The sequence below is a fragment of the Scardinius erythrophthalmus genome (genome assembly GCF_964197995.2).
Source record: "Scardinius erythrophthalmus genome assembly, chromosome: 14".
Classification (NCBI taxonomy): Eukaryota; Metazoa; Chordata; class Actinopteri; order Cypriniformes; family Leuciscidae; genus Scardinius; species Scardinius erythrophthalmus.
Window position 1 is genome coordinate 27,774,534 of NC_138234.1, and position 22,745 is coordinate 27,797,278.

At 40.8% G+C, this 22,745-nt stretch overlaps 2 protein-coding genes across 2 annotated transcripts in view; one reads left to right on the forward strand and one right to left on the reverse strand.

Annotated features, from left to right (window-relative positions):
- The window catches only part of LOC308702321 (V-set domain-containing T-cell activation inhibitor 1-like), a 460,835-nt gene that overhangs the window by 101,085 nt on the left and 337,005 nt on the right, over positions 1-22,745 (reverse strand). The window lies entirely within an intron of this gene.
- LOC308702345 (uncharacterized protein) lies at positions 9,549-13,021 on the forward strand. Its single transcript, XM_081385130.1, has 4 exons — positions 9,549-9,757; positions 10,239-10,279; positions 10,369-10,695; positions 10,874-13,021. The coding sequence occupies exons 1-4, from the start codon at positions 9,747-9,749 to the stop codon at positions 11,125-11,127; spliced, it is 633 nt and encodes a 210-aa protein (XP_081241256.1). The 5' UTR covers positions 9,549-9,746; the 3' UTR covers positions 11,128-13,021.

Consider the following 22,745-nt stretch of genomic DNA (forward strand, 5'->3'; position numbering starts at 1 on the left):
CCATATTTATTTCTCGCTGTGATTTTGTAGTCTAAGCTCAAGTATGCAGAAGTTACGAGAGGGTAAGTCAAAATGTTCGGTTGTTGGATGTAGTAACCCACACGCTTCATTACACCGTCTCCCAGCATCAGAACCTCTTCGAAGTGCCTGGTTGAGTTTTATTTTTCACGGAAATGTAATGTGCGCGAACGCAAAGCACTTCAAGGATAACTACTTCAGCAGCAACAACAACAGGGTTTTTCCTGCATTGGACTTGTTTTTAGCGCCCGCCAAAACAATTTTTTTGTCCCGCCAAAGTCTCATTTGATCGGTGAGTAATGTAGATGAACTGCCGCGCTTGTGACAGGGCGCATGTTTAACTGAAAGAACGAGCGCAGCGCACGCTCTCTCTCTGCCAGGCGAAAGTGTAAACAAGACTTCACCGTCTCCAAACTAGGCACTGTCTTGCTCTCTCTCCCTCGCACATATTAATCAAAATAAATCGACACGGTGGTAAAAGGTCGGAAGACCAAAGTTTCATGTGGAGCATTCTGAGATATTTTTTTCCTGAATTACCATGTGAATTGTGCTAAATAAGTTGCCTTATCTTTTCTGAAAAGTGTTCCGGGCATTAAGCTGACATAAAACAACACTTTAATAAAACAAAAAACTATCCAATGATGAAATGTTTTCTGTGTTGACACAAATGTCCAAAAGTTTCTGTGCCGCTAGATCAGGGATGGGCATGCTTCAGTCCTGGAGGGCCACTGTCCTACAGAGTTTAGCTCCAACCCTGAAAAAATCTCCTGCCTGTAATTTTCTAGTAATCCTGAGGACCTTGATTAGCTTGTTCAGGTGTGTTTGATTAGGGTTGAAGCTAAACTCTGTAGGACAGTGGCCCTCCAGGACCGAATTTGCCCATCCCTGCGCTAGATAATCGTATCTCTGCTATCAAACTACAAAAATGGCCGAACGGGTTGGAGTTGAACCGAGTGTCACCTCTACAACCTGGAGAGGGGGCGGGGTATGAAGTGTCTCATTTGCATTTAAAAAGGCTGCACTAAAACGAGTTGCTCTCAGACGCACATCAGAAAAGGGGTATAAGGGGCCTGTGGAGCTATAATAATGAGGAATTCAGACCCAAGCATTGTAGTTCCGCTTTATATAGACCACAAATGTATGATTTATGTAAAAAGCATGATATGTCTCCTTTAAGTCTATTTTGCTGCTATGTGAAAAAAAAATCTAGCAAAAAGCGCGGGCGCATTTGCCGACCCAAGAGGGTTAATGACGAATTAACTTTGTAGACGTTAGCCATATTTTTTTCTCAGTTTTAAACTACGTTTTACACAATTGTGACCCTGGACCACTAAACCAGTCTTATGTGTAATTTTCTAAAAATTGAGATTTATACATCACCTGAAAGCTGAATACATAATCTTTCCATTGATGTATGGTTTATTATGATAGGGCAATATTTGGCCGAGATACAACTATTTGAATATCTGGAAACTGAGGGTACAGAAAAATCGAAATATTGAGAAAATCGCCTTTAAAGTTGTCCATTTCTATTGGCGATTGTGCTGCATCCATTCACAAAAATAAATGTTTTATATATTTAAGGTGGGAAATTTACTAAATATCTTCATGGAACATGATATTTACTTAATATCCTTATGATTTTTGGCATAAAAGTAAAATCTAAAATTTTGACCCATACAGTGTACTGTTGGCTATTGCCACAAATATACCCGTGCAACATAAGACTGGTTTTGTGATCCAGGGTCACAATTTATCAGTAATTACGCCTAAAAACCATGAATATGTTACTTAAATCATGATCTTTTTGTTTAATATTTGCAATTTTCTTTATAGATGACAAATATTGGCCACGAATTAACAATAGGCCTAAGGTTAAGTGAGAAGGTTCTTGTTCCCTCATCGTGCACAATATAATTCATTCCCTCATTCATTTGCTAAATTGTGCATACTATCTATTAAATGGTCCCTGCTTTTACTCGTGACCACGTTGTAAATTACAATAATTTGTTGCCTTACTTAAATCAAAACGAATGAAAAATTTTGTACTCCCAAATTCCTAATTTGTAGCCATTATATCTGCATGCTGTGTCACATGTTAGCATTAATGTGTGTTAATGACTATGAGAGTAAGGTCATGCAGGATGTTTTTAATTTTTTTAATGATTTGGTATAAATGAAATGAATAATGTGAATGCAAATTAATTAACTTTTAATTTAAAAGTATTTGTTATTTACTGATTGTTTTTCTCTCTCTCTTTTCTTAATTTCAGGATATTTCTCAAATCCATTCGGTCCTTTGTGCTTCTGTTGCTGTAAACCGGTTTAGACAAAGAGAGAGACCGAACACACTGAATTGTTATTGTCATTATAGGTTTCTGTAGATGCTTATTTCTTAATAAATTACTCTTAACTGCACATTGTCACAGTATTATTTTGTCACATTATAAGAGTAACTTAATTTAATTTAAAATAATTACCAGCACTGCATAAAACAAGTAAAATGTATTTCAAATATCAAGTGGTTTTACTTAATTATATTAATTATATCAGATTTGTAAGTAAAAATTACTCAATACAATTTAACAGGCCGAGTTATATGTACTTATTCACTTTGTGAATTTTACTCTGCTTATTTAAGTAGATTTACTTAATTTCCATAAATGTGAAATTTACTTGAAAAATATTCGTGCAAAAACTTGCCAAATAAAAATTGAGTAAATTCTACTTATTGTTTTTCTCAGTGTGGACTGGATGTATGATTACGGATTTCCCCAATAAATAATTACTGCTATTGGATCTACCTGTTTCATCTGTGTGTGGATCATGACAGAAGGACAGAAGGACTCCGTCATGCAAGGATCCAGCTGGGGCTGGAGACTCTGGACTTCTGGAGGTTCACTAATTATCTGCAGAGACGTAGCCGGTGGATTACGTCAGATCGGTTTGTTTCTTCTGACAGGATGACTGAGTCCACATCGGCATTTCCTGACGGTAGGGCGGACCCTGCACCTGTGTCTGAGGAGAAGATGGCCACAGCCGAGCTAGTGTCTCCGTCGGCCGCAAAGCGAGACCCTCCACGGACCACACCATCAGCCAGCACGGCTGCCTCCATTGGACCCGTCCGAGGGTGGAGTGGACTGGACTGTTGTCCAAGCTGGCCGATCGGCCGTTGGCATCTGTCCAAACAGCCGATTGTGGTGTAATCTATATTACATGTTACCACTAGAGAGCAACACTGGCATGTATGATGTCTGAGTACTGCATGAGCAGAGAATACAGAGGCAAGTGAGAAGCACAATGTTATTGTTGCAGCCTGTTAATAAAGCGGCTCGGTGAACACTCGAGGCAGCAGTCTTTATTTGTAAAAGAACCCAACACAACATGGTGTCAGAAGTGGCTGTGCTTTGAGAAAGAAGTCAGCTTTGCGCCCGGCTAGCGATTATAAGTGAGGAAGACCAAGCGAGAGGAGCCTCAGCAGCGGGGGCAGCCGCAGCGGCAGGTCCAGTAATGGCAGCGGCAACCTTCACCATCAAACCACCAGAGCCGTTTGATTTTGCAAAGCCCCAAGAGTGGGAAAGGTGGAGTAGACGGTTCGAGCGTTTTAGACTGGCAAGTAACCTGAATAGCTCTTCGGAAGCAAACCAAGTCAATACTCTGGTTTATTGCATGGGAGATGAGGCTGACGACGTGATAAGAGGGCTCGAGCTAACGGCCATGCAGCGCCAGCAATACAATGCAGTCAAAACAGCTTTCGACAGACATTTTGTCCCAAGAAAGAACGTGATTTACGAGAGGGCAAAATTCAACAAGAGAGTGCAACAGCCATCAGAACCTGTGGACACATTTATTACAGCTCTTTATGCACTAGCAGAAAACTGTGAGTACGGTGCTCTTCAAGATGATCTTTTGAGAGATAGGCTTGTAGTGGGTCTTAAAGATTTGTCTCTGTCAGAAAGAATGCAGCTTGACAAAGATCTTACCCTAGCTAAAGCTATCACAATGGCAAGACAATCTGAAGAAATAAAGAGACAGCAAACTGACCTGAGAGGTGAAGTTATCGCCAGCAAAACAGCTATGGATGCAGTACAAGTTAGAAAAGCCAAGCTGAACAAGTTCAAACCCAAAGAGCAAAAACAGTTTAAGTCCCCGAAGTTTCAGCAGACCAAACATGACAGTAAAGCATGTTCCAAGTGTGGCAAAGCACCCGCGCATGCAGCAGTACAATGCCCAGCAAAAAATGCAGAATGCCATAACTGTGGAAAACGCGGACACTATGGTAGAGTCTGTAAGTCCAGCACATCTGTGAATGAGGTTGCGGACGGGGCGGCTGGACTTTTTCTGGGTGAGGTGGATTCTGGAGAAGAACCATGGCTGGCAGACATAAACGTGGGCGGACATAAGGTGACCTTCAAGTTAGACTCCGGAGCAGATGTGTCCGCTATTTCCGAACAAACATTTCTGAGCTTCAAACTCAAAGACAAAACATTGGACAAGGCAGAAAAAACACTCCATGGACCGGGTGGGGCTGCGTTAACTGTTTTGGGGTCTACCACAGAGACTATTGTGTATGGTGACAGGAGCACTACTGAGAAGATCTATGTAGTCCAAAACCTGCGCGTGGCACTGCTGAGTAGAACAGCTTCGGTGAGACTGAAGCTTATAGCCAGAGTTGATACTATAAACGAAGAGATAGTGAATAAAGCATACCCCAAGTTATGCGAAGGACTTGGGCGGGTACAAAAGCCATACACCATAAAACTAAAACCTGATGCCAAGCCCTTTTCGCTCAAAGTGCCAAGGCGCGTGCCACTGCCGCTCATGGGCAAAGTTAAAGAAGAGCTGGCCAGGATGGAAGGGTTGGGAGTTATTAGTCGTGTGGACAAGCCGACCGACTGGTGCTGTGGCATGGTTGTAGCTCCCAAAAAGGACAAAGAGCAGGTCCGTATCTGTGTGGATATGACACCTTTAAATGAGTCCGTGTGTCGTGAAAGATACATACTTCCTTCTGTAGACCAAACACTAGGCATGCTCACAGGTGCTCAGTATTTTTCTAAACTTGATGCAAATATGGGCTTTTGGCAAATACCACTATCCAAAGAGTCGGCACTCCTCACCACCTTCATTACGCCATTCGGCAGGTACCACTTCAACCGTTTGCCATTTGGTATTTCCAGCGTGCCTGAACATTTTCAAAACATGATGGTGACGGAGGTTACAGCAGATCTCGAGGGAGTCGTCTGTCACATGGACGATATCCTGGTCTGGGGTTCGACCATAGAGGAGCATGACACAAGACTGCATGCTGTCTTGCAGCGGGCAGAGAAAACCGGCGTTACATTGAACATGTCAAAATGTGAGTTTAAGTGTGGTGTGAGAATTGAGGGTCACAGCAGGCCATCTCTTTCCCTTTAAATTTTCTTTTGGATTTGTATTAAATTAAGTGTTTTTTTTTTTTTTTTGACACGAGAATATTGCGCCCTTTAAATGTCAATGTATTGATTGTTTAAAATTTTTGTATATTAATAAAGTTGCCTCATCTCTTATACTTTTGTACTCCCTGGCCTATATTCTCTCTGCTCACCCACTTTTGTTAACGAACCTCTGTGTATAGGCAACACCAGTATTCTCCGGGTGGCGTAGTCGAACGTTAGTATAATTGTTGGTGCTTTTCTATCATTCCCTCCATTACCTGATGCCTTCGCCACAAATGTTTATGGATGAGTGAACACATTGATGTTTTTAACATGACTGTGGTATGAAGCAGGTCACGATTGCTAATAAGAGACAGATATCAGCGCCACACCAAGTCCCGCGGATATAAAAGAATAGCCTAAGGACATTTAATTCTACCAAACTACCCACAAGTGATGAATTACTACTCACACAGATCAGTTTATTAGACTAATGAAACTTGTGAGGTAACGTAGCATTGTTTCAATTGGTCTACACTATCACACTAAACTGCATTTGAGTGTGTTGAAAGTTATAGGCCTAATGTTATTCTGTGTGTTAGTTTATCTGTATGAGACTAGCAGTAAACTAGATCAACATTAGAATAACATACTGATCATATTCTAACATTTCACCATGTTGAGCTATATAACATTGATTTATGTACATTTGCTCATGTCTAATAAAGTACATGCAAGAGTGGTGTCTCTCTCAAGTCAAAGTATTTTTTTTTTCACCAGGAATATGCTATGACTCCTGAGGGAGTTTGGGTTCCTTGCTACTATTGTACTATACAAATAAAGGTGACTTGACTTGAATAGCCTCTTAATGGGTTGATTAAGCACTCCATTAAACATGCCCTACAATTTTAAACATGCCCGAAACATGCCCTACAATTTAATAAAATGAGACATATTATAATGGCACTTCATATTTAATGGTATTGGATGATTTATTAATTGCATTTAATTAATTACACTTTCAATAAAACTTTCAATTGGTTTGTAAAAGGTGTTTTTTAAACACGTTTGTCTTGAGTTTTTGATGCATTTAAACTGTTCTGACCAGCAGGGGTCACCAGCGTGTGGCGATTCTAGCGCTTCAAAACAGTGAACAGTGATCATTTTTCAAAGAAATTGGTTCAATTGATTCAAATTAACGAAAAGCTTTGTTTCTCCCATCACTTATATAATTTTAATTATATAGCCCATTTTACATATTAATACAAAAAAAAAAATCTATAGTCATTTTTGCTTATGGTTTAACTAAATCATCGAAGGTCAGAAGCAAGTACATTGGTCAATAAAGTGAGAAAAAATATATGTTTTATTTAACATATTTAGTTATTGGAGGTTTGCATAGTATTCTGATTCTGCATTTCACAGATTTTATTCATTTTAAGAAATATTGAATCTCTTTTTGTGTTCATGTGAGATGAGTAAATGCACGCTCACATTACACACAACGCCTCTGCACTTGGATTTGTCTCAACATGAGGACCGGAGAGTGTCAGACAATAAATGGAAAAACAAAGTAACTTGCGTTACTTATTTGCAAAAGTTACTCAGATATTTTGTAAATTTTAAAAGTAATGCGTTACTTTACTTGAAAAGTAATCTGATTACGTAACTCAGGTTACTTGTAATGAGTTATCCCCGACACTGTCCTTACATCGTTTTTGGTAAACATATACACACATACATACATTAGGCTATACAGTACATACATGCATAAACAGCACATCTGAGTACTGATATTTAATTGGCACATTCTGAACGCCACTATCTCATCATCATATCCAACCCCTTCCTTAGTTGCTGAATAGGCCTTCATTCAAAGGTTATTTTGAATAGTATCTGAGGGATCCATTGGGTTTATATGGTAGAAATATAACAATTGCAGCCTCTTGAGGGCAGCAGAGGAAACACTACACTACATTACACACTGTAGTCCTGTGTTGCGTCCCATGATGTGAAGAGATGTGTTAGGTTTGAGTTTCACATCAAGCAACACTTGCTAGTAAATATATCAGATAAAGGCATCAGGTCAAACCTGTGCAAACTATTGAAGAAATCAAACTGAATGCTTCTGTGTATTTCAGAAACAGTGTTATGATAATAGGCATCAAAAGCATTTTGTCCACATACTAAAACAATATACAAAACAAAATGCTTTGAGACACACAAAACAAAATTCTAATACATTAGAGAATAATATTTCAAAAGAAGAGAAGTGCAAACCTGGTGGCAATGACAAAAGAGGACAATAACATCAACACTGAAGAACATTTAAATAACAAAACAAATTTGTGTACTTTTTGCCTTTTCTGTCTCATTGTTATTATTTTATCAAACGTTTTTTAATTGTGTGTAAATATGTAATTTAATGTCAGCAATGCTTTGGCAATGTAAAGTTTTTACCATTAAAATAAAGCCACTCAAATCTTGAATCTATCTACATTTTAATAATGTAAAGAATAGATGTATACAGCAAAACAAATGTAATGTACGTGTGCCAAACAAGCAACATGCAACTGAACCTACATGCTGATACTGTATGATTATATAAATGAAGTTTGAAAGGCAAATTCATTGCAAGACTGAGAGCTTTTGCTTTCTCTCTCTTTAGATGAATAAACAAAACTAGTTCCTCCTCCCATCAGTCTCTTCCTCCTCCCATCAGTCTCTTCCTCCTCCCATCAGTCTCTTCCTCCTCCCATCAGTCTCTTCCTCCTCCCATCAGTTCATCAGAGAATATAAGCCTTGGTCTCTCAGAGATTGTTCAGTCTGTCAGGATGAAAACAAGAGAGAGGAACTGTGAGGAAGATCTTTCTGGACTGAGATCAGATATGAAAAGGAAACAGGTAATATCTGTTGTAGAAGATTAATGTGTTAATTCATTTTTGAAAACCATTTTTACAAGCCAGGCTTTTAAATTCAATTCTCTCTCTTTCATTTTCTTCTGTAGGTCAGAATGAGGATGTCACTGGAAGCTCTGCGTTCTTGTCCTGCTCTTACAGTGTTAAAGTCAAGACACGAGTGTGTATTAAAGACTCGGTGACAGCAGGAATATATGAGACATCATTCAGAGAAATGTTTCAGTTGAGGATCAGGATCCAGAACACAGTGTTTTCTCAGAGGAGTTTAAGAGAGAAGCTTCACTCAGATACTCATGTAAGTCTGAGAACATTTACTCATTTACTGCTGTTCATTTCACTAATACTGGATCAGACGTCACATCATACAGAAAGACGAGTAAAGCATCCTGCTGAAAAAAACAGCTTATTTTTATTATTATACGTCAAACTAGATGCACAATATTTTATTGTGTTAAAACATGAAAACATTTAAGTTAAAACATGTTATTGGTTTACTATGGTAAAAAAAAAAAAAAAAAAAAAACACCTGCTAATTTAAACCTCATATTATATGTAATTTAATAGTGAAGTAAATTGGTTTTGGCAAGTAAAAACTATGAATTACCAGATAATTTAGGCAGTAAAAACTTTACACATATATGATTACAATTTTTTAAAATAATTCTTATAAGTAATGTACATTAGTGTGTTTTGACTGATATTTGATGTAAATTAATAAATGTTTATTGCATTAGTTTAGTGTTGTGTGTTACCCTGATAGTGTTTTTTTATTATTATTATTATGGTGGATATTGGTATATATTAAAGGAAAGGCAAATTTTGAATTAAAGTTAAAGTTAAAAAGTTAAAGTAGCCTATAGGTATATCAACATTTTATCACTTATTGAAATATAAAGTTGGCACACTGTTAAACTAGAACTAAACTGGAAGATATTTTTATAGTCTATTCTAACGAATGAAAATGATAAATAAAATGCTTTTAAAAAAAATAAATGATAACAATAAAATAAAAAAGCTTTTGTCAAATATTTTATTGATGAATTAAAGTGCATATATGACTGACAGATGATTAGAGATTCAATTACTAAGATCAGAAACATTATGATATTAATAATGGTGAAAATTCAGCAGAAGATCATGAGTCTTGATTATAGCCTACCGAAGTAAATTTAAGATGAACGAATATCTGCGAATGTCTGATCATTCACGTGATTCTGTTGACGTCACTTACGTCTGATGTCATCTTACGTCTGATGTCATACGCAGAACGCTTGGTGTACGGAAGCTGAAGAGCAACGATACTTTCTGTTGAAAAAGTAGTATTTCACCCTAATTAAAAAAGTATTTTATGCATTATAGTCAAATAAAATATATATATTGATAATATTGGTCCACCATGATAATCAGGTATGTTTGCTGAATGCAGAATGAAACGCTGTTTGGACACACGTGTACTTCTCAGCAGTGAAGGCCTGATGTAGCGTTAGCTTGTTGCTCGTGTTTGTGTTTGGCCTGCTGTGTTCTGGTGGTCAGATGCTTTATTTAAACTATTTAAAGGCAATTTTTTTTGGTAAGTTGCAGGTAGTTTTAGTTGATAGTAGTTTTATTTGTAGTGAATTCAAGGGTTTACCAATAGGGTCAGAAGGTAAAGTTGTCCCCTTAATAGTATTTACTGCCAGTCTGTAACATATTTAGAGATGAATTTAGTGACATCAGTGATCAGTAATAAAACTCAGTATAGGAGAGACACACTCAATCCTATCTTACCATCTGACCTTTATTATGTGTGTTATGTGGGAATCAAACTCATGACTTTAGTGTTTGTACCGTACTATTCAAGTTGAACCAAAGGAAGTTAAATAAACTTGTTTTTTTTCTGTTTCTGCAGTTGTGGCTTCATCTGTGTGTTTGCGGTGCTGATCAACAAAGGTGAGAACTTAAACAAACTACAGTTGAAAGATAAATGAATGCTACTGACTGTTAAAGTACATTTACAATTAAAGTTTGTGTTGTTTCAGTGTGTCTGCAGGAAACAGTAAAGGCTGTTATTGGCGGTTCTGTTCTCCTGCCGTGTTCTTCCACTAAACATGATCATAAACTTCAAGATATTAATTTGTTTTGGAGACACAATGGCAGCAAGATTGTGTGTGATATAATTCCCAGCAGTCGTTCACTAGAGAAACAGGATCCGGAGTATAAGAACAGAACTGAAACTTTTCCAGAGGAGTACGAGAGAGGAAACTTCTCCATCAAACTCCACAAACTTATTTCTGCGGATGGAGGAAAATACACTTGCCTCATCTCACACTCAGATGAACATCAGACTGTACAGCTGATCATTATGGGTGAGTGAAAATAGTAGATTAGGGCATGAAGTTTTTAATTGAATTAAAGTTGTTTGCTTTAAAATCTAAATACTGCAAGAAGTTGATCCCATATTTGATGGTCATTAGTGATGTTTCAGTCTGAATGCTGCTGTTATCTTTATCACTGTGAAGTTTCCTGTTATACTTTTTTTTGCAGAATCAACAGCAGAAAAAGAAACCATATCGACTGATCAAGAAAACCAAGCAGAAACAGAACCAGACAGTGTGGAAACATCATCGCCTTCGCTCTGGGTTGGCATTACATCTGGAATTATAGTTACAATTATAGTTATAGTTATAGTTATAGTTATAGTCATTGTTAACTTGAGAAAAAAATCCTCAATCTGTCGTAGGGCAGACAGACACGACATGAGTTCAGACGCTCAGGAGGTTGCACACATGAATCAGTAATAGCTGATAATAATGATAAAGCATTTGGTACATGACACAACTGTATAACTGTAATAGCAGAAACTGCATGAGCTTTAGCGCTAAACACAGAGTCAGTGGAGGAGGTTGTGCTTCCCTTTTGCTGCCACAACTTTAGATAGAAAAAGTAAGAAATAATCATAAAAGTGTGTAAAGGATTTGTTTGAATAACAGAGAACAGAATATAATCATGTAGATTGAGTAAGTGTGTGTTGCTGTATTTCCTGCTGATCACATCAAGCCTATAACAGTTTTATTGTACAGATGTTAGGATGGATTTTGTGGGAAAGAGCATTCTTCCTTTCATTCATCTGTGTGTGTTTGTGTCATATCTGTACATATAGGACAGAAGGTTAGACTAGCACTATATACAGTGGAAATTGTTTAAAGCCACAAATGGTGGCAAAGGCGCCACAATCTTCTTAAGCTTACGATTCTTTGGGAAACGCAGACAAGATTCACAGAACAATGTTTATGTTGGTAACACTGCCCAGTCTAACAACAGCAGAATATAAGTTACTGACCTGATCATAAGACATTTTCTTAAATATATGTCTTTCATTATTTATTCATTTATTTGTTAGGAGTGAGAGTGTTTAATGTTGTTTAGTTAAAGACGATCACCTGTAAAATTGGGATCAGTATGTAGGACCATTTCCTGCACGTAAGAAAAAAATAATCATGTTTTTGTAGATCATAAAAATGAGATTAAAAAGTTTAAATTATGACATAAAATGTTAATGTAATAAGTCAGAATTATGAGAAGAAAGTTGAAATTATGACTTTAAAAATTTAAATAATCATTAAAAAAATCTAAATGGACAAAGTCCTAATTATTATAAAGAAGTCAAAAGTGCTGCACCTCAACCCATCAGATTAATCTGTGTAGAAAAGCAAAGCGACTCACAACTCACCAGAACTTAATGTTCCTCCAAGTATTTTATTCTGCAACTGCTAAAGGACCAAATGTTACATATTCTTGCCTTAATGACTATATTTATATTTTGTACGTTTTATGATTATCACTTTTAAGTAAAGTGCTTTTACTGGTGTATATAAAGTGTGCTATAAATAACTGCCTTATCTTTCCACTTTGTAAGTTACATTTAGTTTTTACAGTTTTCTGATGTACACTGTTTTTTACTGTTTTATTCTTGCCTTATGCACTAAATTCTTACTGTATAACAGAATGAGATCTTGAAAAGGTTTATTTTTTCGTTGTAAGACAAGTGAGTCTGTCAATATGTGGCTGCCTTAAATTATGTAAACATTTATTTAGAAAATATTCTGTGAAGTGTTTAACCAATTCTCATGTATAAACAGAGGAAACAAGGAGCATAGATTCATTGTATTTGCATGATCTCATGATGATCAAGACCCAATAAATTGTTTTGATGAAAACAATGCGTCTATCACAATTGTTTTGATATTTACTATCTTATACTTTCTACTAAAACCAAATGTTTTGCATTTACACTTATAAATTTGGATGGCCCTTTTATCCAAAGTGTGAAAGCAGAAATGTGCTTTCTGTTTAAAACAAAACAACAAAAAGCACATCAGTGGTATACGAGTTTAATTTGGTTCACACATTTGGATAAAACTCAGTGTCTGAACTCCTCATCAACACTAACCCCTTCATGAAGAAGCTTGGTGTGTTTTGGGCAGTTCACTGGGGCTCTTTGAGGGACCTGTGAGGGTTTGAATGTTCTCTAAGGGCCCAGTACAGACAATACAAAGGTCAAAAAGAAGAGAAATACAAAACTGTCAGTCAGGTTTGTGAGTTCCTGTCATGATAAAAGTAACCAGTGAAATATGACATTAATATCAACCCTGAATAACATTTATGCAATAAAGCAAATTATTGTGCACCCTTTTTGCCTGTTCTGTCTCAATATTTTATCAAACTTTTTTTATTGTTTTTACTTTTGCATAAATATGTCTCTGTCAGTTTCTCTGTAGATCAGAATGAGGATGTAACTGGTAATAATAAACAAAACCAAGACATGACGTGTATATGTGACACACTGTACCTGCGCACTCACACTCACATCTAGTCTGACAACAATCCTGAATCTCTGAATCTCTGAATCTCTCCTCCCATTAGAAAATACAGTCTCTTATTGTACAGTCTTACTTTTGAGATAGGCAAATTCATGTAAAGGTCAGGCTGTATGTTCTTTTCAATTCTCTCTCGTTTATTGTTCTCTGGGTTACGATCAGGATGTCACTGGAAGTTCTGCAATCTTGTCCTGCTGTTACAGTGATGATAAACTAAAGACATAATAATTAATATTAATAATAGGATGTCATTGGCATTAAGACCGCATTTAAAAGCATCCACAGTCCTCAGATGGTCAGGAGAGCGTTCCACAGTCTGGGAGTGGCTGAACAGAAAGCCTGATCTCCCATATGGCGTTAAAGACACTGTGTGTGAGTGAGACAGGGAGCCAGTGGAGTGATTTGAGGATGAGATATGGTCGTATTTGCGCTCTCTCATCAGGATCCAGCAGCGCTGTTCTTTATTAAGACTCAATGGCAGCGGGAATATAAGACATCACTCAGAGAAATGTTGAAGTGAAACAGGTGAAGTAAAGACTGCTACTGTTTATGACGTCCATAATGTCCTTCACTATTCAAAAAATCCTCACTAGTAAAACCTGTTAAACACCAGCTAGTGCTCCAGATCTCACTATAGTTAAAGTAGCTTATAAACAGGACAGATCCTTTCTATTTAAATCTAGTGATCACCAATGACAAAACATGAGATCATTTAACCTCAAGGACATCTTTGTGGGAATCAAACTTTGTTCTGAGTAAACTGTACTTTTTAATGGCCTATCTTATTGTAATTATGTGTTTGAGCTCAAACAACTTAATATCACCAAGTTTTGCCTGTCCAACGGTAAGTTCAGAGGGTCAACAACAAAATACGAAATCGCGAATTATTTTCCAGGTATTGCATTGTGGGATTGATTTCTTTCGCGCTCAATTCAGTTCAAATGACGCGACTCGCGAGCAGACTGTAGCCATACAGGCAAACTGGGAATCAAACTTTGACATTCATCTGTGTGTTTGCAGTGCTGATAAACAAAGGTGAACATCTGAATAACTAATTTAATAGTCAAATTCAGGCCACAAGAAGTAATGTCAGTCTTGTGTTTGGACAGTTTGTGTTGTTTCAGTGTCTCTGCAGGAAACAGTAGAGGCTGTTATTGGTGCTTCTGTTCTCCTGCCGTGTTCTTCCACTGAACATGATCTGAAACTTCAAGACACTGATGTACACTGGAGACACAATAATGACATGATTGTGTATAGTAGAATTGAGGATAATTATTTAGTGTCTGGACCCGGAGTACAAGAACAGAACTGAAACTTTCCCTGATGAGTTTCTGAGAGAAATATCTTCTCACTCAAGCTCAACAACCTGATGCAGGAAAATACACTTGACACATCACAAACATGGCCGTAACCAGGGTTTGAAAATTAGTGAGGTCCGGGGTGAGGTGCAGGGCCGGATTAAGAATTCGGAGGCCCCTGGGCACAATGTGTTGTAGGCCCCCCTTAGGCAGGCCAAATGTATAGTTTGTCGAAGGATATTTGAATTTTGCATTAACAGTTTTAGTTTACTGACTTAAAAGGAACTTTGTTGTACTATGCTGGAGTAAATTTCATAAATGATCGTTCTTTCCCATAGGATTTTGTAAAACTATGATGGGTGGACCTCTGTCCCTCTAGGGGGGTTCGGGGGCATGCTCCCCCGTAAGAAAATTTTGTACATTTTAAGGCTAAATGCATCAATCTGGTGCTCTTTGAGAGCTCAAAATTAAGAGCTTCAACGGGCTTCAACCCATGTGCAAAAAGAAAAAACATTGACTTGTACCTGGACATTAAAGGGGGCTCAAACTTATTTTTTAGTTATGATATAGAGTTTGTCTACATTACATTATCACTGGTGTTTTAGTATGCCAAACAATTAGTGATATATATATATATATATATATATATATATTATATGTATATATATATATACTGTATAAGAATATGACACATAGGCCTACTGATGATGAATAAAGTATAAGGCTATTAAATAGCAGTTCCAAAATAGTTTTTGTAAATACAAATAAGTTGGTATGTCAGACCACAATCATTTAGAAATATAGTGCAAAAACACAGTGAAAATAAGTGGCATTTTTGGGTTAAGGAAACAACAGTAACCATGGTAAATACACAATACTAACATGAGCTGTTAATGAACATGACCACTGATCCTGATGAATAGAATGAAAATTGAATGAACATAAACCTGCATGTAAATCATTCCAAACATGAAGTAAGTTGCGGAATTTATTGGCACTTTTTGGTAATTTCATGACTTACAAATTGACATCAACTACGATGTTGTTGCATCATGCTTGTAGTTTCTTTTGCGCTTTATTTATAATAAAGTGACATAAAGCGCTCTGCCGCATTTGCGCGTGTAATTGAAGAGGACGCGAGACTGACGGGACAGGAAAGTACGTTTTTTTAGGTGAGAGACTTTTTATTTCGTAACAAGTTACAAATAACGTTAGAATAATGATACAGATCTGTATTATGCTATTGTTTTTGATAGTGTTGTAGCCTACATTTCTTACAGATAATCATGATCATTGCGTTTGTCTTACCGAATTTGGTATCTTCCTGTCAGCAATTACAGTTTGTCTAAGCTTCTTCTTTTTATTAATGCCACGAAAAACATAAAAAAAAAAAAAAAAAAATAATAATAATGAGAAAAAAGTTCAAAGCTTGTGTTTTGGAAAAGAAAATTAATATATCACTAGCCCTAACATTCAACTTTCCACTTTATTAACGTCCTAAAGTGTCACAATAAATGGGAAAAACGAGTCCAAAAGACGTATAATAGGTGGATCTGGCAACACAGAGGCTGCACCCGCGCCCTCACTCACAACCATAGACTGTAAGCTCACAACGCGCTCTCAAGCCCCGTTCACTGTTCCTTCTCTCAGCGACATGAATTGCAAACACACATATGACGTAGCTTAAACGGCTAATTAATCATTCAGAGAGCTTGAAATTTTATTTTTGAATATAAAAAAATGACCGAGGTCCGGACCTCGGTGACCTCATAGCTGGCTACGGCCATGATCACAAACCCTTATTCTGAACAGGAGAGTGTACAGCTGTGACTTGTCTTGACAGTATTTATTAAGCTGACTACTGGTATGAAAAATATGGCCATGGTTTCCATACTGGGCTTAGCTTAAAGGGTTAGTTCACCCAAAAATGAAAATTATGTCATTAATGACTCACCCTCTCACTCCAAACCCGTAAGACCTCCGTTTCTCTTCTGAAGACATTTTTCTAAGATATTTTAGATTTATTCCGAGAGCTTTCTGTCCCTCCATTGTAAGTCAATGGATGTGTCACTGTTCACGTCCATAAAGGTAAAAAAGACATCATCAAAGTAGTCCATGTGACATCAGTGGGTTATTTAGAATGTTTTGAAGCATCGAAAATACATTTTGGTCCAAAATTAACAAAAACTACGACTTTATTCAACATTGTATTCTCTTCCGGTCTGTTTTCCATCCGCCTTCACGAGTCCACATTGACGCTGCTGACATAAGACGCTGCTGGCGTGTTATCTGGTTTACTATATTTATAATTTATAATAATATTTAAGCAGCTTTTATAAAAATGTCTAATAAAAAAAAAACATTGCTGGTGAGCATCTTGAGACAAAACAGTGGCAGTCACATATTTAAGATATGTCAGTGCAAGTTGTTTTCAGTTGAAGGATTAGTGAAAATTCTATCATTAATTCCTCACCCTCATGTTGTTCCAAACCTGTAAAACCTTTGTTAATCTTCAGAACACAAATGAAGATATTTTTGATGAAATCTGAGACGTTTCTGAACCAGCCATAGACAGAAACGTCTTTGCAACTTTCAAGGCCCAGAAAGGTAGTAAAAACATTGTTTAAATAATCCATGTAACTACAGCGGTGCAACCTTAATATTATGAAGCGATGACAATACCTTTTGTGCACAAAAAACCCCAAAATAACGACATTATTCCACAATCTCTACTCTTTCACATAATTCTCCTACGCTGTTGACGTAGTGTAAACAGTGTCAAGTCACCTTCATTTATATAGCGCTTTTAACAATATAGATTGTTTCAAAGCAGCTTTACAGTGATAATAGGAAATTACAGTAACATAGATTGTTTTGGCTTTACAGCAGCTCTAGAATAAAGTTATTAGATCGACTATTTTTGACTGTCAAAATGCAGGCGGACACAGCTTCCGTGAGTTGTTCAAAATCTTTATTTTTGGTAAATTCTGTCTGTGTACACAAACAATGTTCTCAATGCTGGAGTTCATGTGTAGAGCCCCTGGTGATACTTCGAGCAAAGTTTCATGTTGTGTCGAGCCTCCTTAAGGCCCGTTCTAACCAAGCACGATAACTATAAAGATAACGATAAAGATAACTATATATGTGTCCACACCAGCGACCGATAACGGACTTTTTATTCTAAGCACGCGCGCGCCCGGATGATCCAGATCCATTTTAAATGCGCGAGACCTTTAAATTAGAATGGATTCTGATTGGCTGTCAGTGTTTTATCGTTGGACAGCTGGAAAAAAAAACGTTCTGAAAGTGATCCCAACGATATCGTTCCTCATATCTTTATCGTTATAGTTGTGGTGTGAACTCTGTTATTCTTTAATATGGAGAACGATTTCTAGAATTATATCTTTATCGTTATCTTTATAGTTATCGTCCTTGGTGTGAACGGGCTTTTAGTGTTTTAAAAAATAGTGATTTTTAATTTTATCATAGTCGTGCCCCAAGCACTCCCTTTCAAAAGGCAATTTGACCGAAAACGAAAATACGGTCAAACTTAAAAGTGGCGTTTCCATTCTAATTATGCTTTTAAACGAAAGTTTGCCTCGGGTAGATTAACAAAAAGACCCTAGGTTGCATTTTGCTGAGAGTTATCCTTTAGTACACTCCGGCCCACTCATCCTCACAAAACAGTGTAGGACAGGGATAGACAACTCCGGTCCTGGAGGGCCACTGTCCTGCAGAGTTTAGCTCCAATCCTAATTAAACACACCTGAACAAGGCAATCAGTGTTTTCAGGATTACTAAATACACTGTAAAAAATTTGCTGTAGTTTTGCAGCTGTTTGCCAGTAACTTACTGTAGATTTAAATTTATGTTATTTACTGGCAACAGTTTGTTCAAAGTTAAATGAACATTAAACATTAACAAGTCTTTGTCTTTAAAGAATAAAATTATAAAATAACAATCTAATGCAAAGCATTCTGGGAACCAGAAATCTTCATCAACCTTTTTCTGTTTATTTCCTTCAGATTTTGGTTCCCAGAATGCTTTGCATGAGGATGTTATTTTAGTTCTCTTACGAGAGTCCTCTCGTACTGCGTTTTATTCAAAACGCTACGGGAAAAGTCTCTTTTCACGAAACACTGAAGCAAAAAATTATCCTTTAATTTTCATATATGTAAAACGCGTTGCGGCAGCAGCAGACAGCTATGGCGAGACGGCTTGCTCGCTCATTGGCTGCTCTGCGGCAACTGCTTAAGCCAATCGAGCGAGGCCTGGGATGACATCAGGCCAATGAGGGCGCTTCGCGCCCTCCTCGCCACTTCCCGCCGAAACGGGCATGGCTTACCTCTATAAAAGGAGCTCGAGAAGGCTGACTCACTTGATTTTAATCTCTTCAGCGAAGCGCACGCATCGCTGGATCACGGAAGCAGCGTCGTTGAGGCAAGCACATCAGCGGGACGAGCCCTCGAAGCCGCTGGCCAACGCCGCCTTCTACAGCCGTACCTGCTGCGCTTTCCGACGCCTATATCCTTTTCATATTATTGCTTTTCTGTGTGTGTGTGTGTGTGTGTTCTTCGCAACACTCACCCCTAAGAGAGCTGCGTCTTTTTCAAGATGCCTTCCTGCGGCTCGTGCCGAGCCCCACTCACCGAGGGAGACAAGCACGTCATCTGTGTTTCCTGCCTGGGTGAGGACCATGCAGCGCTCGCGCTCGCTGACGGCGGATGCCCTCACTGCGAGCTTTTGCCGATGGTGACTCTGAGGACTCGCCTGGCATCCTTTTCCAAGCCTGCATTCACCGCCGCGATGCCGCGCCGTAAAAAGCGCCGCTCGCAGCGGGTCCCGGAACCCGCTCCAGCCCGACCCAGCTCGCCGGTTCGCCCGCCAGCTTCACCGGCCTCTCTCGAATCACTTCCTGATGCTCAGCGCCCGCAGTCTGCCGCCGCTTCATCAGAGGAAGTCGGTTCAGAGGCCGCGTCGGGGGAGAAGGATTCCTGCTCTCTGCTAGCTTCAGGCAGCAAGGATTGGGCGAGCTTTGAGGATCTCGCGCCCCCTGCCCGCAAGCCCTCAACGAGAGCCAACATCGAGACGGAGCTCATGCGGGTACTCGCACTGGCCGCGGCGAGCCTCGGCCTCGAGTGGTCTGCACCGGAGCCCCCCTCTCGAACCCGGCTGGATGGTAGTTTCCTCCCTGGTGAGCGCACTTCTCCGGAATCTAAGCCCGCTCCTTTTCTTCCTGAGTTACACGAAGAAGTTGCGAAGGCTTGGAACGCGCCCTACTCTGCGCGGACGCGCTCATCTGTGTCACCCGCGTTTTCCTCTCTGGATAATGCCAGTGACCGAGGCTACCTCTCTCTTCCGCCGGTGGAACAGGCGATAGCGACCCACCTTTGCCCGCCCTCTGCTGGACGGCGGACTAAACCGGTGTTGCCTTCCAAAGCCTGCCGCATGACGTCGACGCTGCTCGCGCGAATCTTCTCCGCCGCTGGGCAGGCCGCGTCATCGCTACACACCATGGCTACGCTGCAGATTTACCAGGGTGATCTCCTCCGTAAGCTGGACGAGATGGGACCTGACGCTATCTGCATCGCGGATCTAAGGAGCGCTTCAGATCTCACGCTCCGAGCTACTAAAGCCGCCGCACAAGCCATGGGACGGTGTATGGCTTCCGCCACTGTCGCTGAGAGGCACTTATGGCTGACGCTCACGGAGATGGCCGATTCCGAGCGCACTGCGTTTCTCGATGCCCCGCTGTCTTCCACCGGCCTTTTTGGTTCTTCTCTCTCCGAGTTCGTGGAGTGATTTACCGAGGCCCAGAAAGCGTCTCAAGCCTTCAAGCACTTCCTACCGAAGCGCTCCGGTTCTGCAGCGGTTCGTGACAAACGGACCCCGCGGAGCTCTCAGCCTCAGCCCCCGCCTTCGGCCGCCTCTTCGCAGCAGCCACAACAGCGCAGCTCGAGGCCCCGCTCTCGGTCCAGCGCCCGGCGCCCCTCTTCGTGCGGGCCGCGATCGAGGGTTGTGGTAAAACCGGAAGTGCCGAAGAAGTCCTAGCAAGCCTGGGAAAGCGCAGGTGTGTGAGTCCCGTTGCGGCCGGCCTCCCACCCAAGCGCCCCGCTGTTTCAGTCCCAAGGTTTGCGACTGTTCCAGTGTTTTCTGCAGAGAGCAAGCCTGCACTGCCGCCCGCTTGCCTGCACGCAAAAGCCGTTCTCACGGCTACCCAGATAAATCTCGAAAAGAGTGTGTTTTCTGGTGTCCCGGCCACGGCCGATGGTGCTATAAATGTAGTCTCGATGCCCACTCCTCAGTGCCCATCACTACACATAAGCACAGCCCTACACGTAGGGCTCGCGCACATAAAATCGACTCAGGTCGGTTGCGCTTCCAGCATAGTGAGAGTGCCCACTTCCCAGTGCCCACGAACACTATGTCTAACACATCACAGGCTCTCTGTAAAAACGAGAACTGTGAGCGCGCGCTCTGCTCAGGCAGACGCCGCGCCCAAAGCAGTAAATGTGCCCGCTCCCAGCCCACATCTACTCGCTCACATGGGTCCTATGAGACTTTCTCAGTCCTCCCTCACTCAGCCAAGCACTGTAGTAAGGTCGAGGACGAGCGTCTCGCCCGCTGTATTAAGCGCGCGCCCCGCCTCAAATGCCACAGGCATAACGCCTATGTTTGTATCCCCCGAAGCACCTCTGTCGCACGGCGATCAGAGCGCGCTCCGTATCCAGCCCCTAGCCAGCCATGCAGAAGCATGGGCAGCGCTCCCAGGGGTTTCGGACTGGGTGCTAGGCATTATAAAGAGAGGCTTCTCGCTACAGTTTTGTCGACGCCCTCCCCGCTTCATAGCGCGCGTCGAAACTACGGTCTCGTTGGAAGTAGCTCACCTACTTCGAGCCGAAATATCAAAACTGATAAGCAAGGGGGCGATAGAGCGCGTTCCCCCAGCTCTAAGCGAAGGAGGGCTATACAGCAGATACTTTCTAGTCCCCAAAAAGGACGGCGGTATCAGACCCATACTGGATCTAAGACGGTTGAACAGAGTGTTGGTGAAACGCAGTTTCAAAATGCTCACAACCAGCAAAATTCTCGCGCATGTTCGCCGAGAAGACTGGTTCATGTCAATAGATCTGAAGGACGCGTATTTTCAAATACAAATAGCGTCACACCACAGGCGATACTTGAGATTCGCCTTCGAGGGTCAGACATACCAGTATACAGTCCTGCCATTCGGCTTGTCCCTAGCACCCCGTACATTTACGAAATGCATGGACGCAGCGCTCGCTCCTCTCAGAGGCATGCGAGTGCTGAACTATTTGGACGACTGGTTGATCCTAGCTCAATCACGATCACAGCTCGTGGAGCACAGAACCATTTTACTCGATCACCTCGAGAATCTTGGTATCACAGTCAACTGGACAAAGAGTTCATTGAACCCCAGTCAATCGATTTTGTTCCTGGGCGTCGTTCTGGACTCACAGTCTATGACAGCGCGGCTGTCACCACAGCGCGTGTTGATCATTCAGCGCGCGGCGAGGTCTTTCCGCCGCGGCGCTGTCACCCCGCTCAGGAAGTTTCAAAAGATGCTGGGTCTCATGGCTTCAGCATCGTCAGTTCTCCGGCTGGGCTTGCTCCGCATGCGCCCGCTGCAGTTCTGGTTGAAAACGCGGGTACCGCGCGGAGCGTGGGCGTCCGGTCGATTACGCCTCAAGGTCGATCAGAGCTGTGTTTCAGCCCTGGTGCCTTGGACGGCGGACGACTGGTACCAATCAGGTGTAAGCCTGGGGACTTCCTCGAGAGTGAGGATGGTGTCGACAGACGCATCCACCTCGGGATGGGGGGCTCTGCTCGAGGGCAGACCGTTCTTCGGCCTGTGGTCGGAACGAGAAAAGCTCCTACACATAAACTGCCTAGAAATGCTGGCAGTGCACAACGCGATGACGCGTTTTTGTCCCCGCATCAAGGACGAACACGTCATAGTCCGTTCGGACAACATGGCTGTGGTGTCCTACATAAATCGCCAGGGCGGTCTGAAATCCATATCCCTGTACAGGCTGGCGAAACGCCTCCTACTATGGGCTCAGCACAACTTACGCTCGCTGAGAGCAGTGCATGTACCTGGGCTTCAGAATGTGGGCCCAGACAGACTGTCCAGGAACAATGTTCCCCCGGGCGAATGGTCTCTACACCCACAAACAGTCCGGCTGTTTTGGGAGAGATTCGGCAGAGCGGAGGTGGACC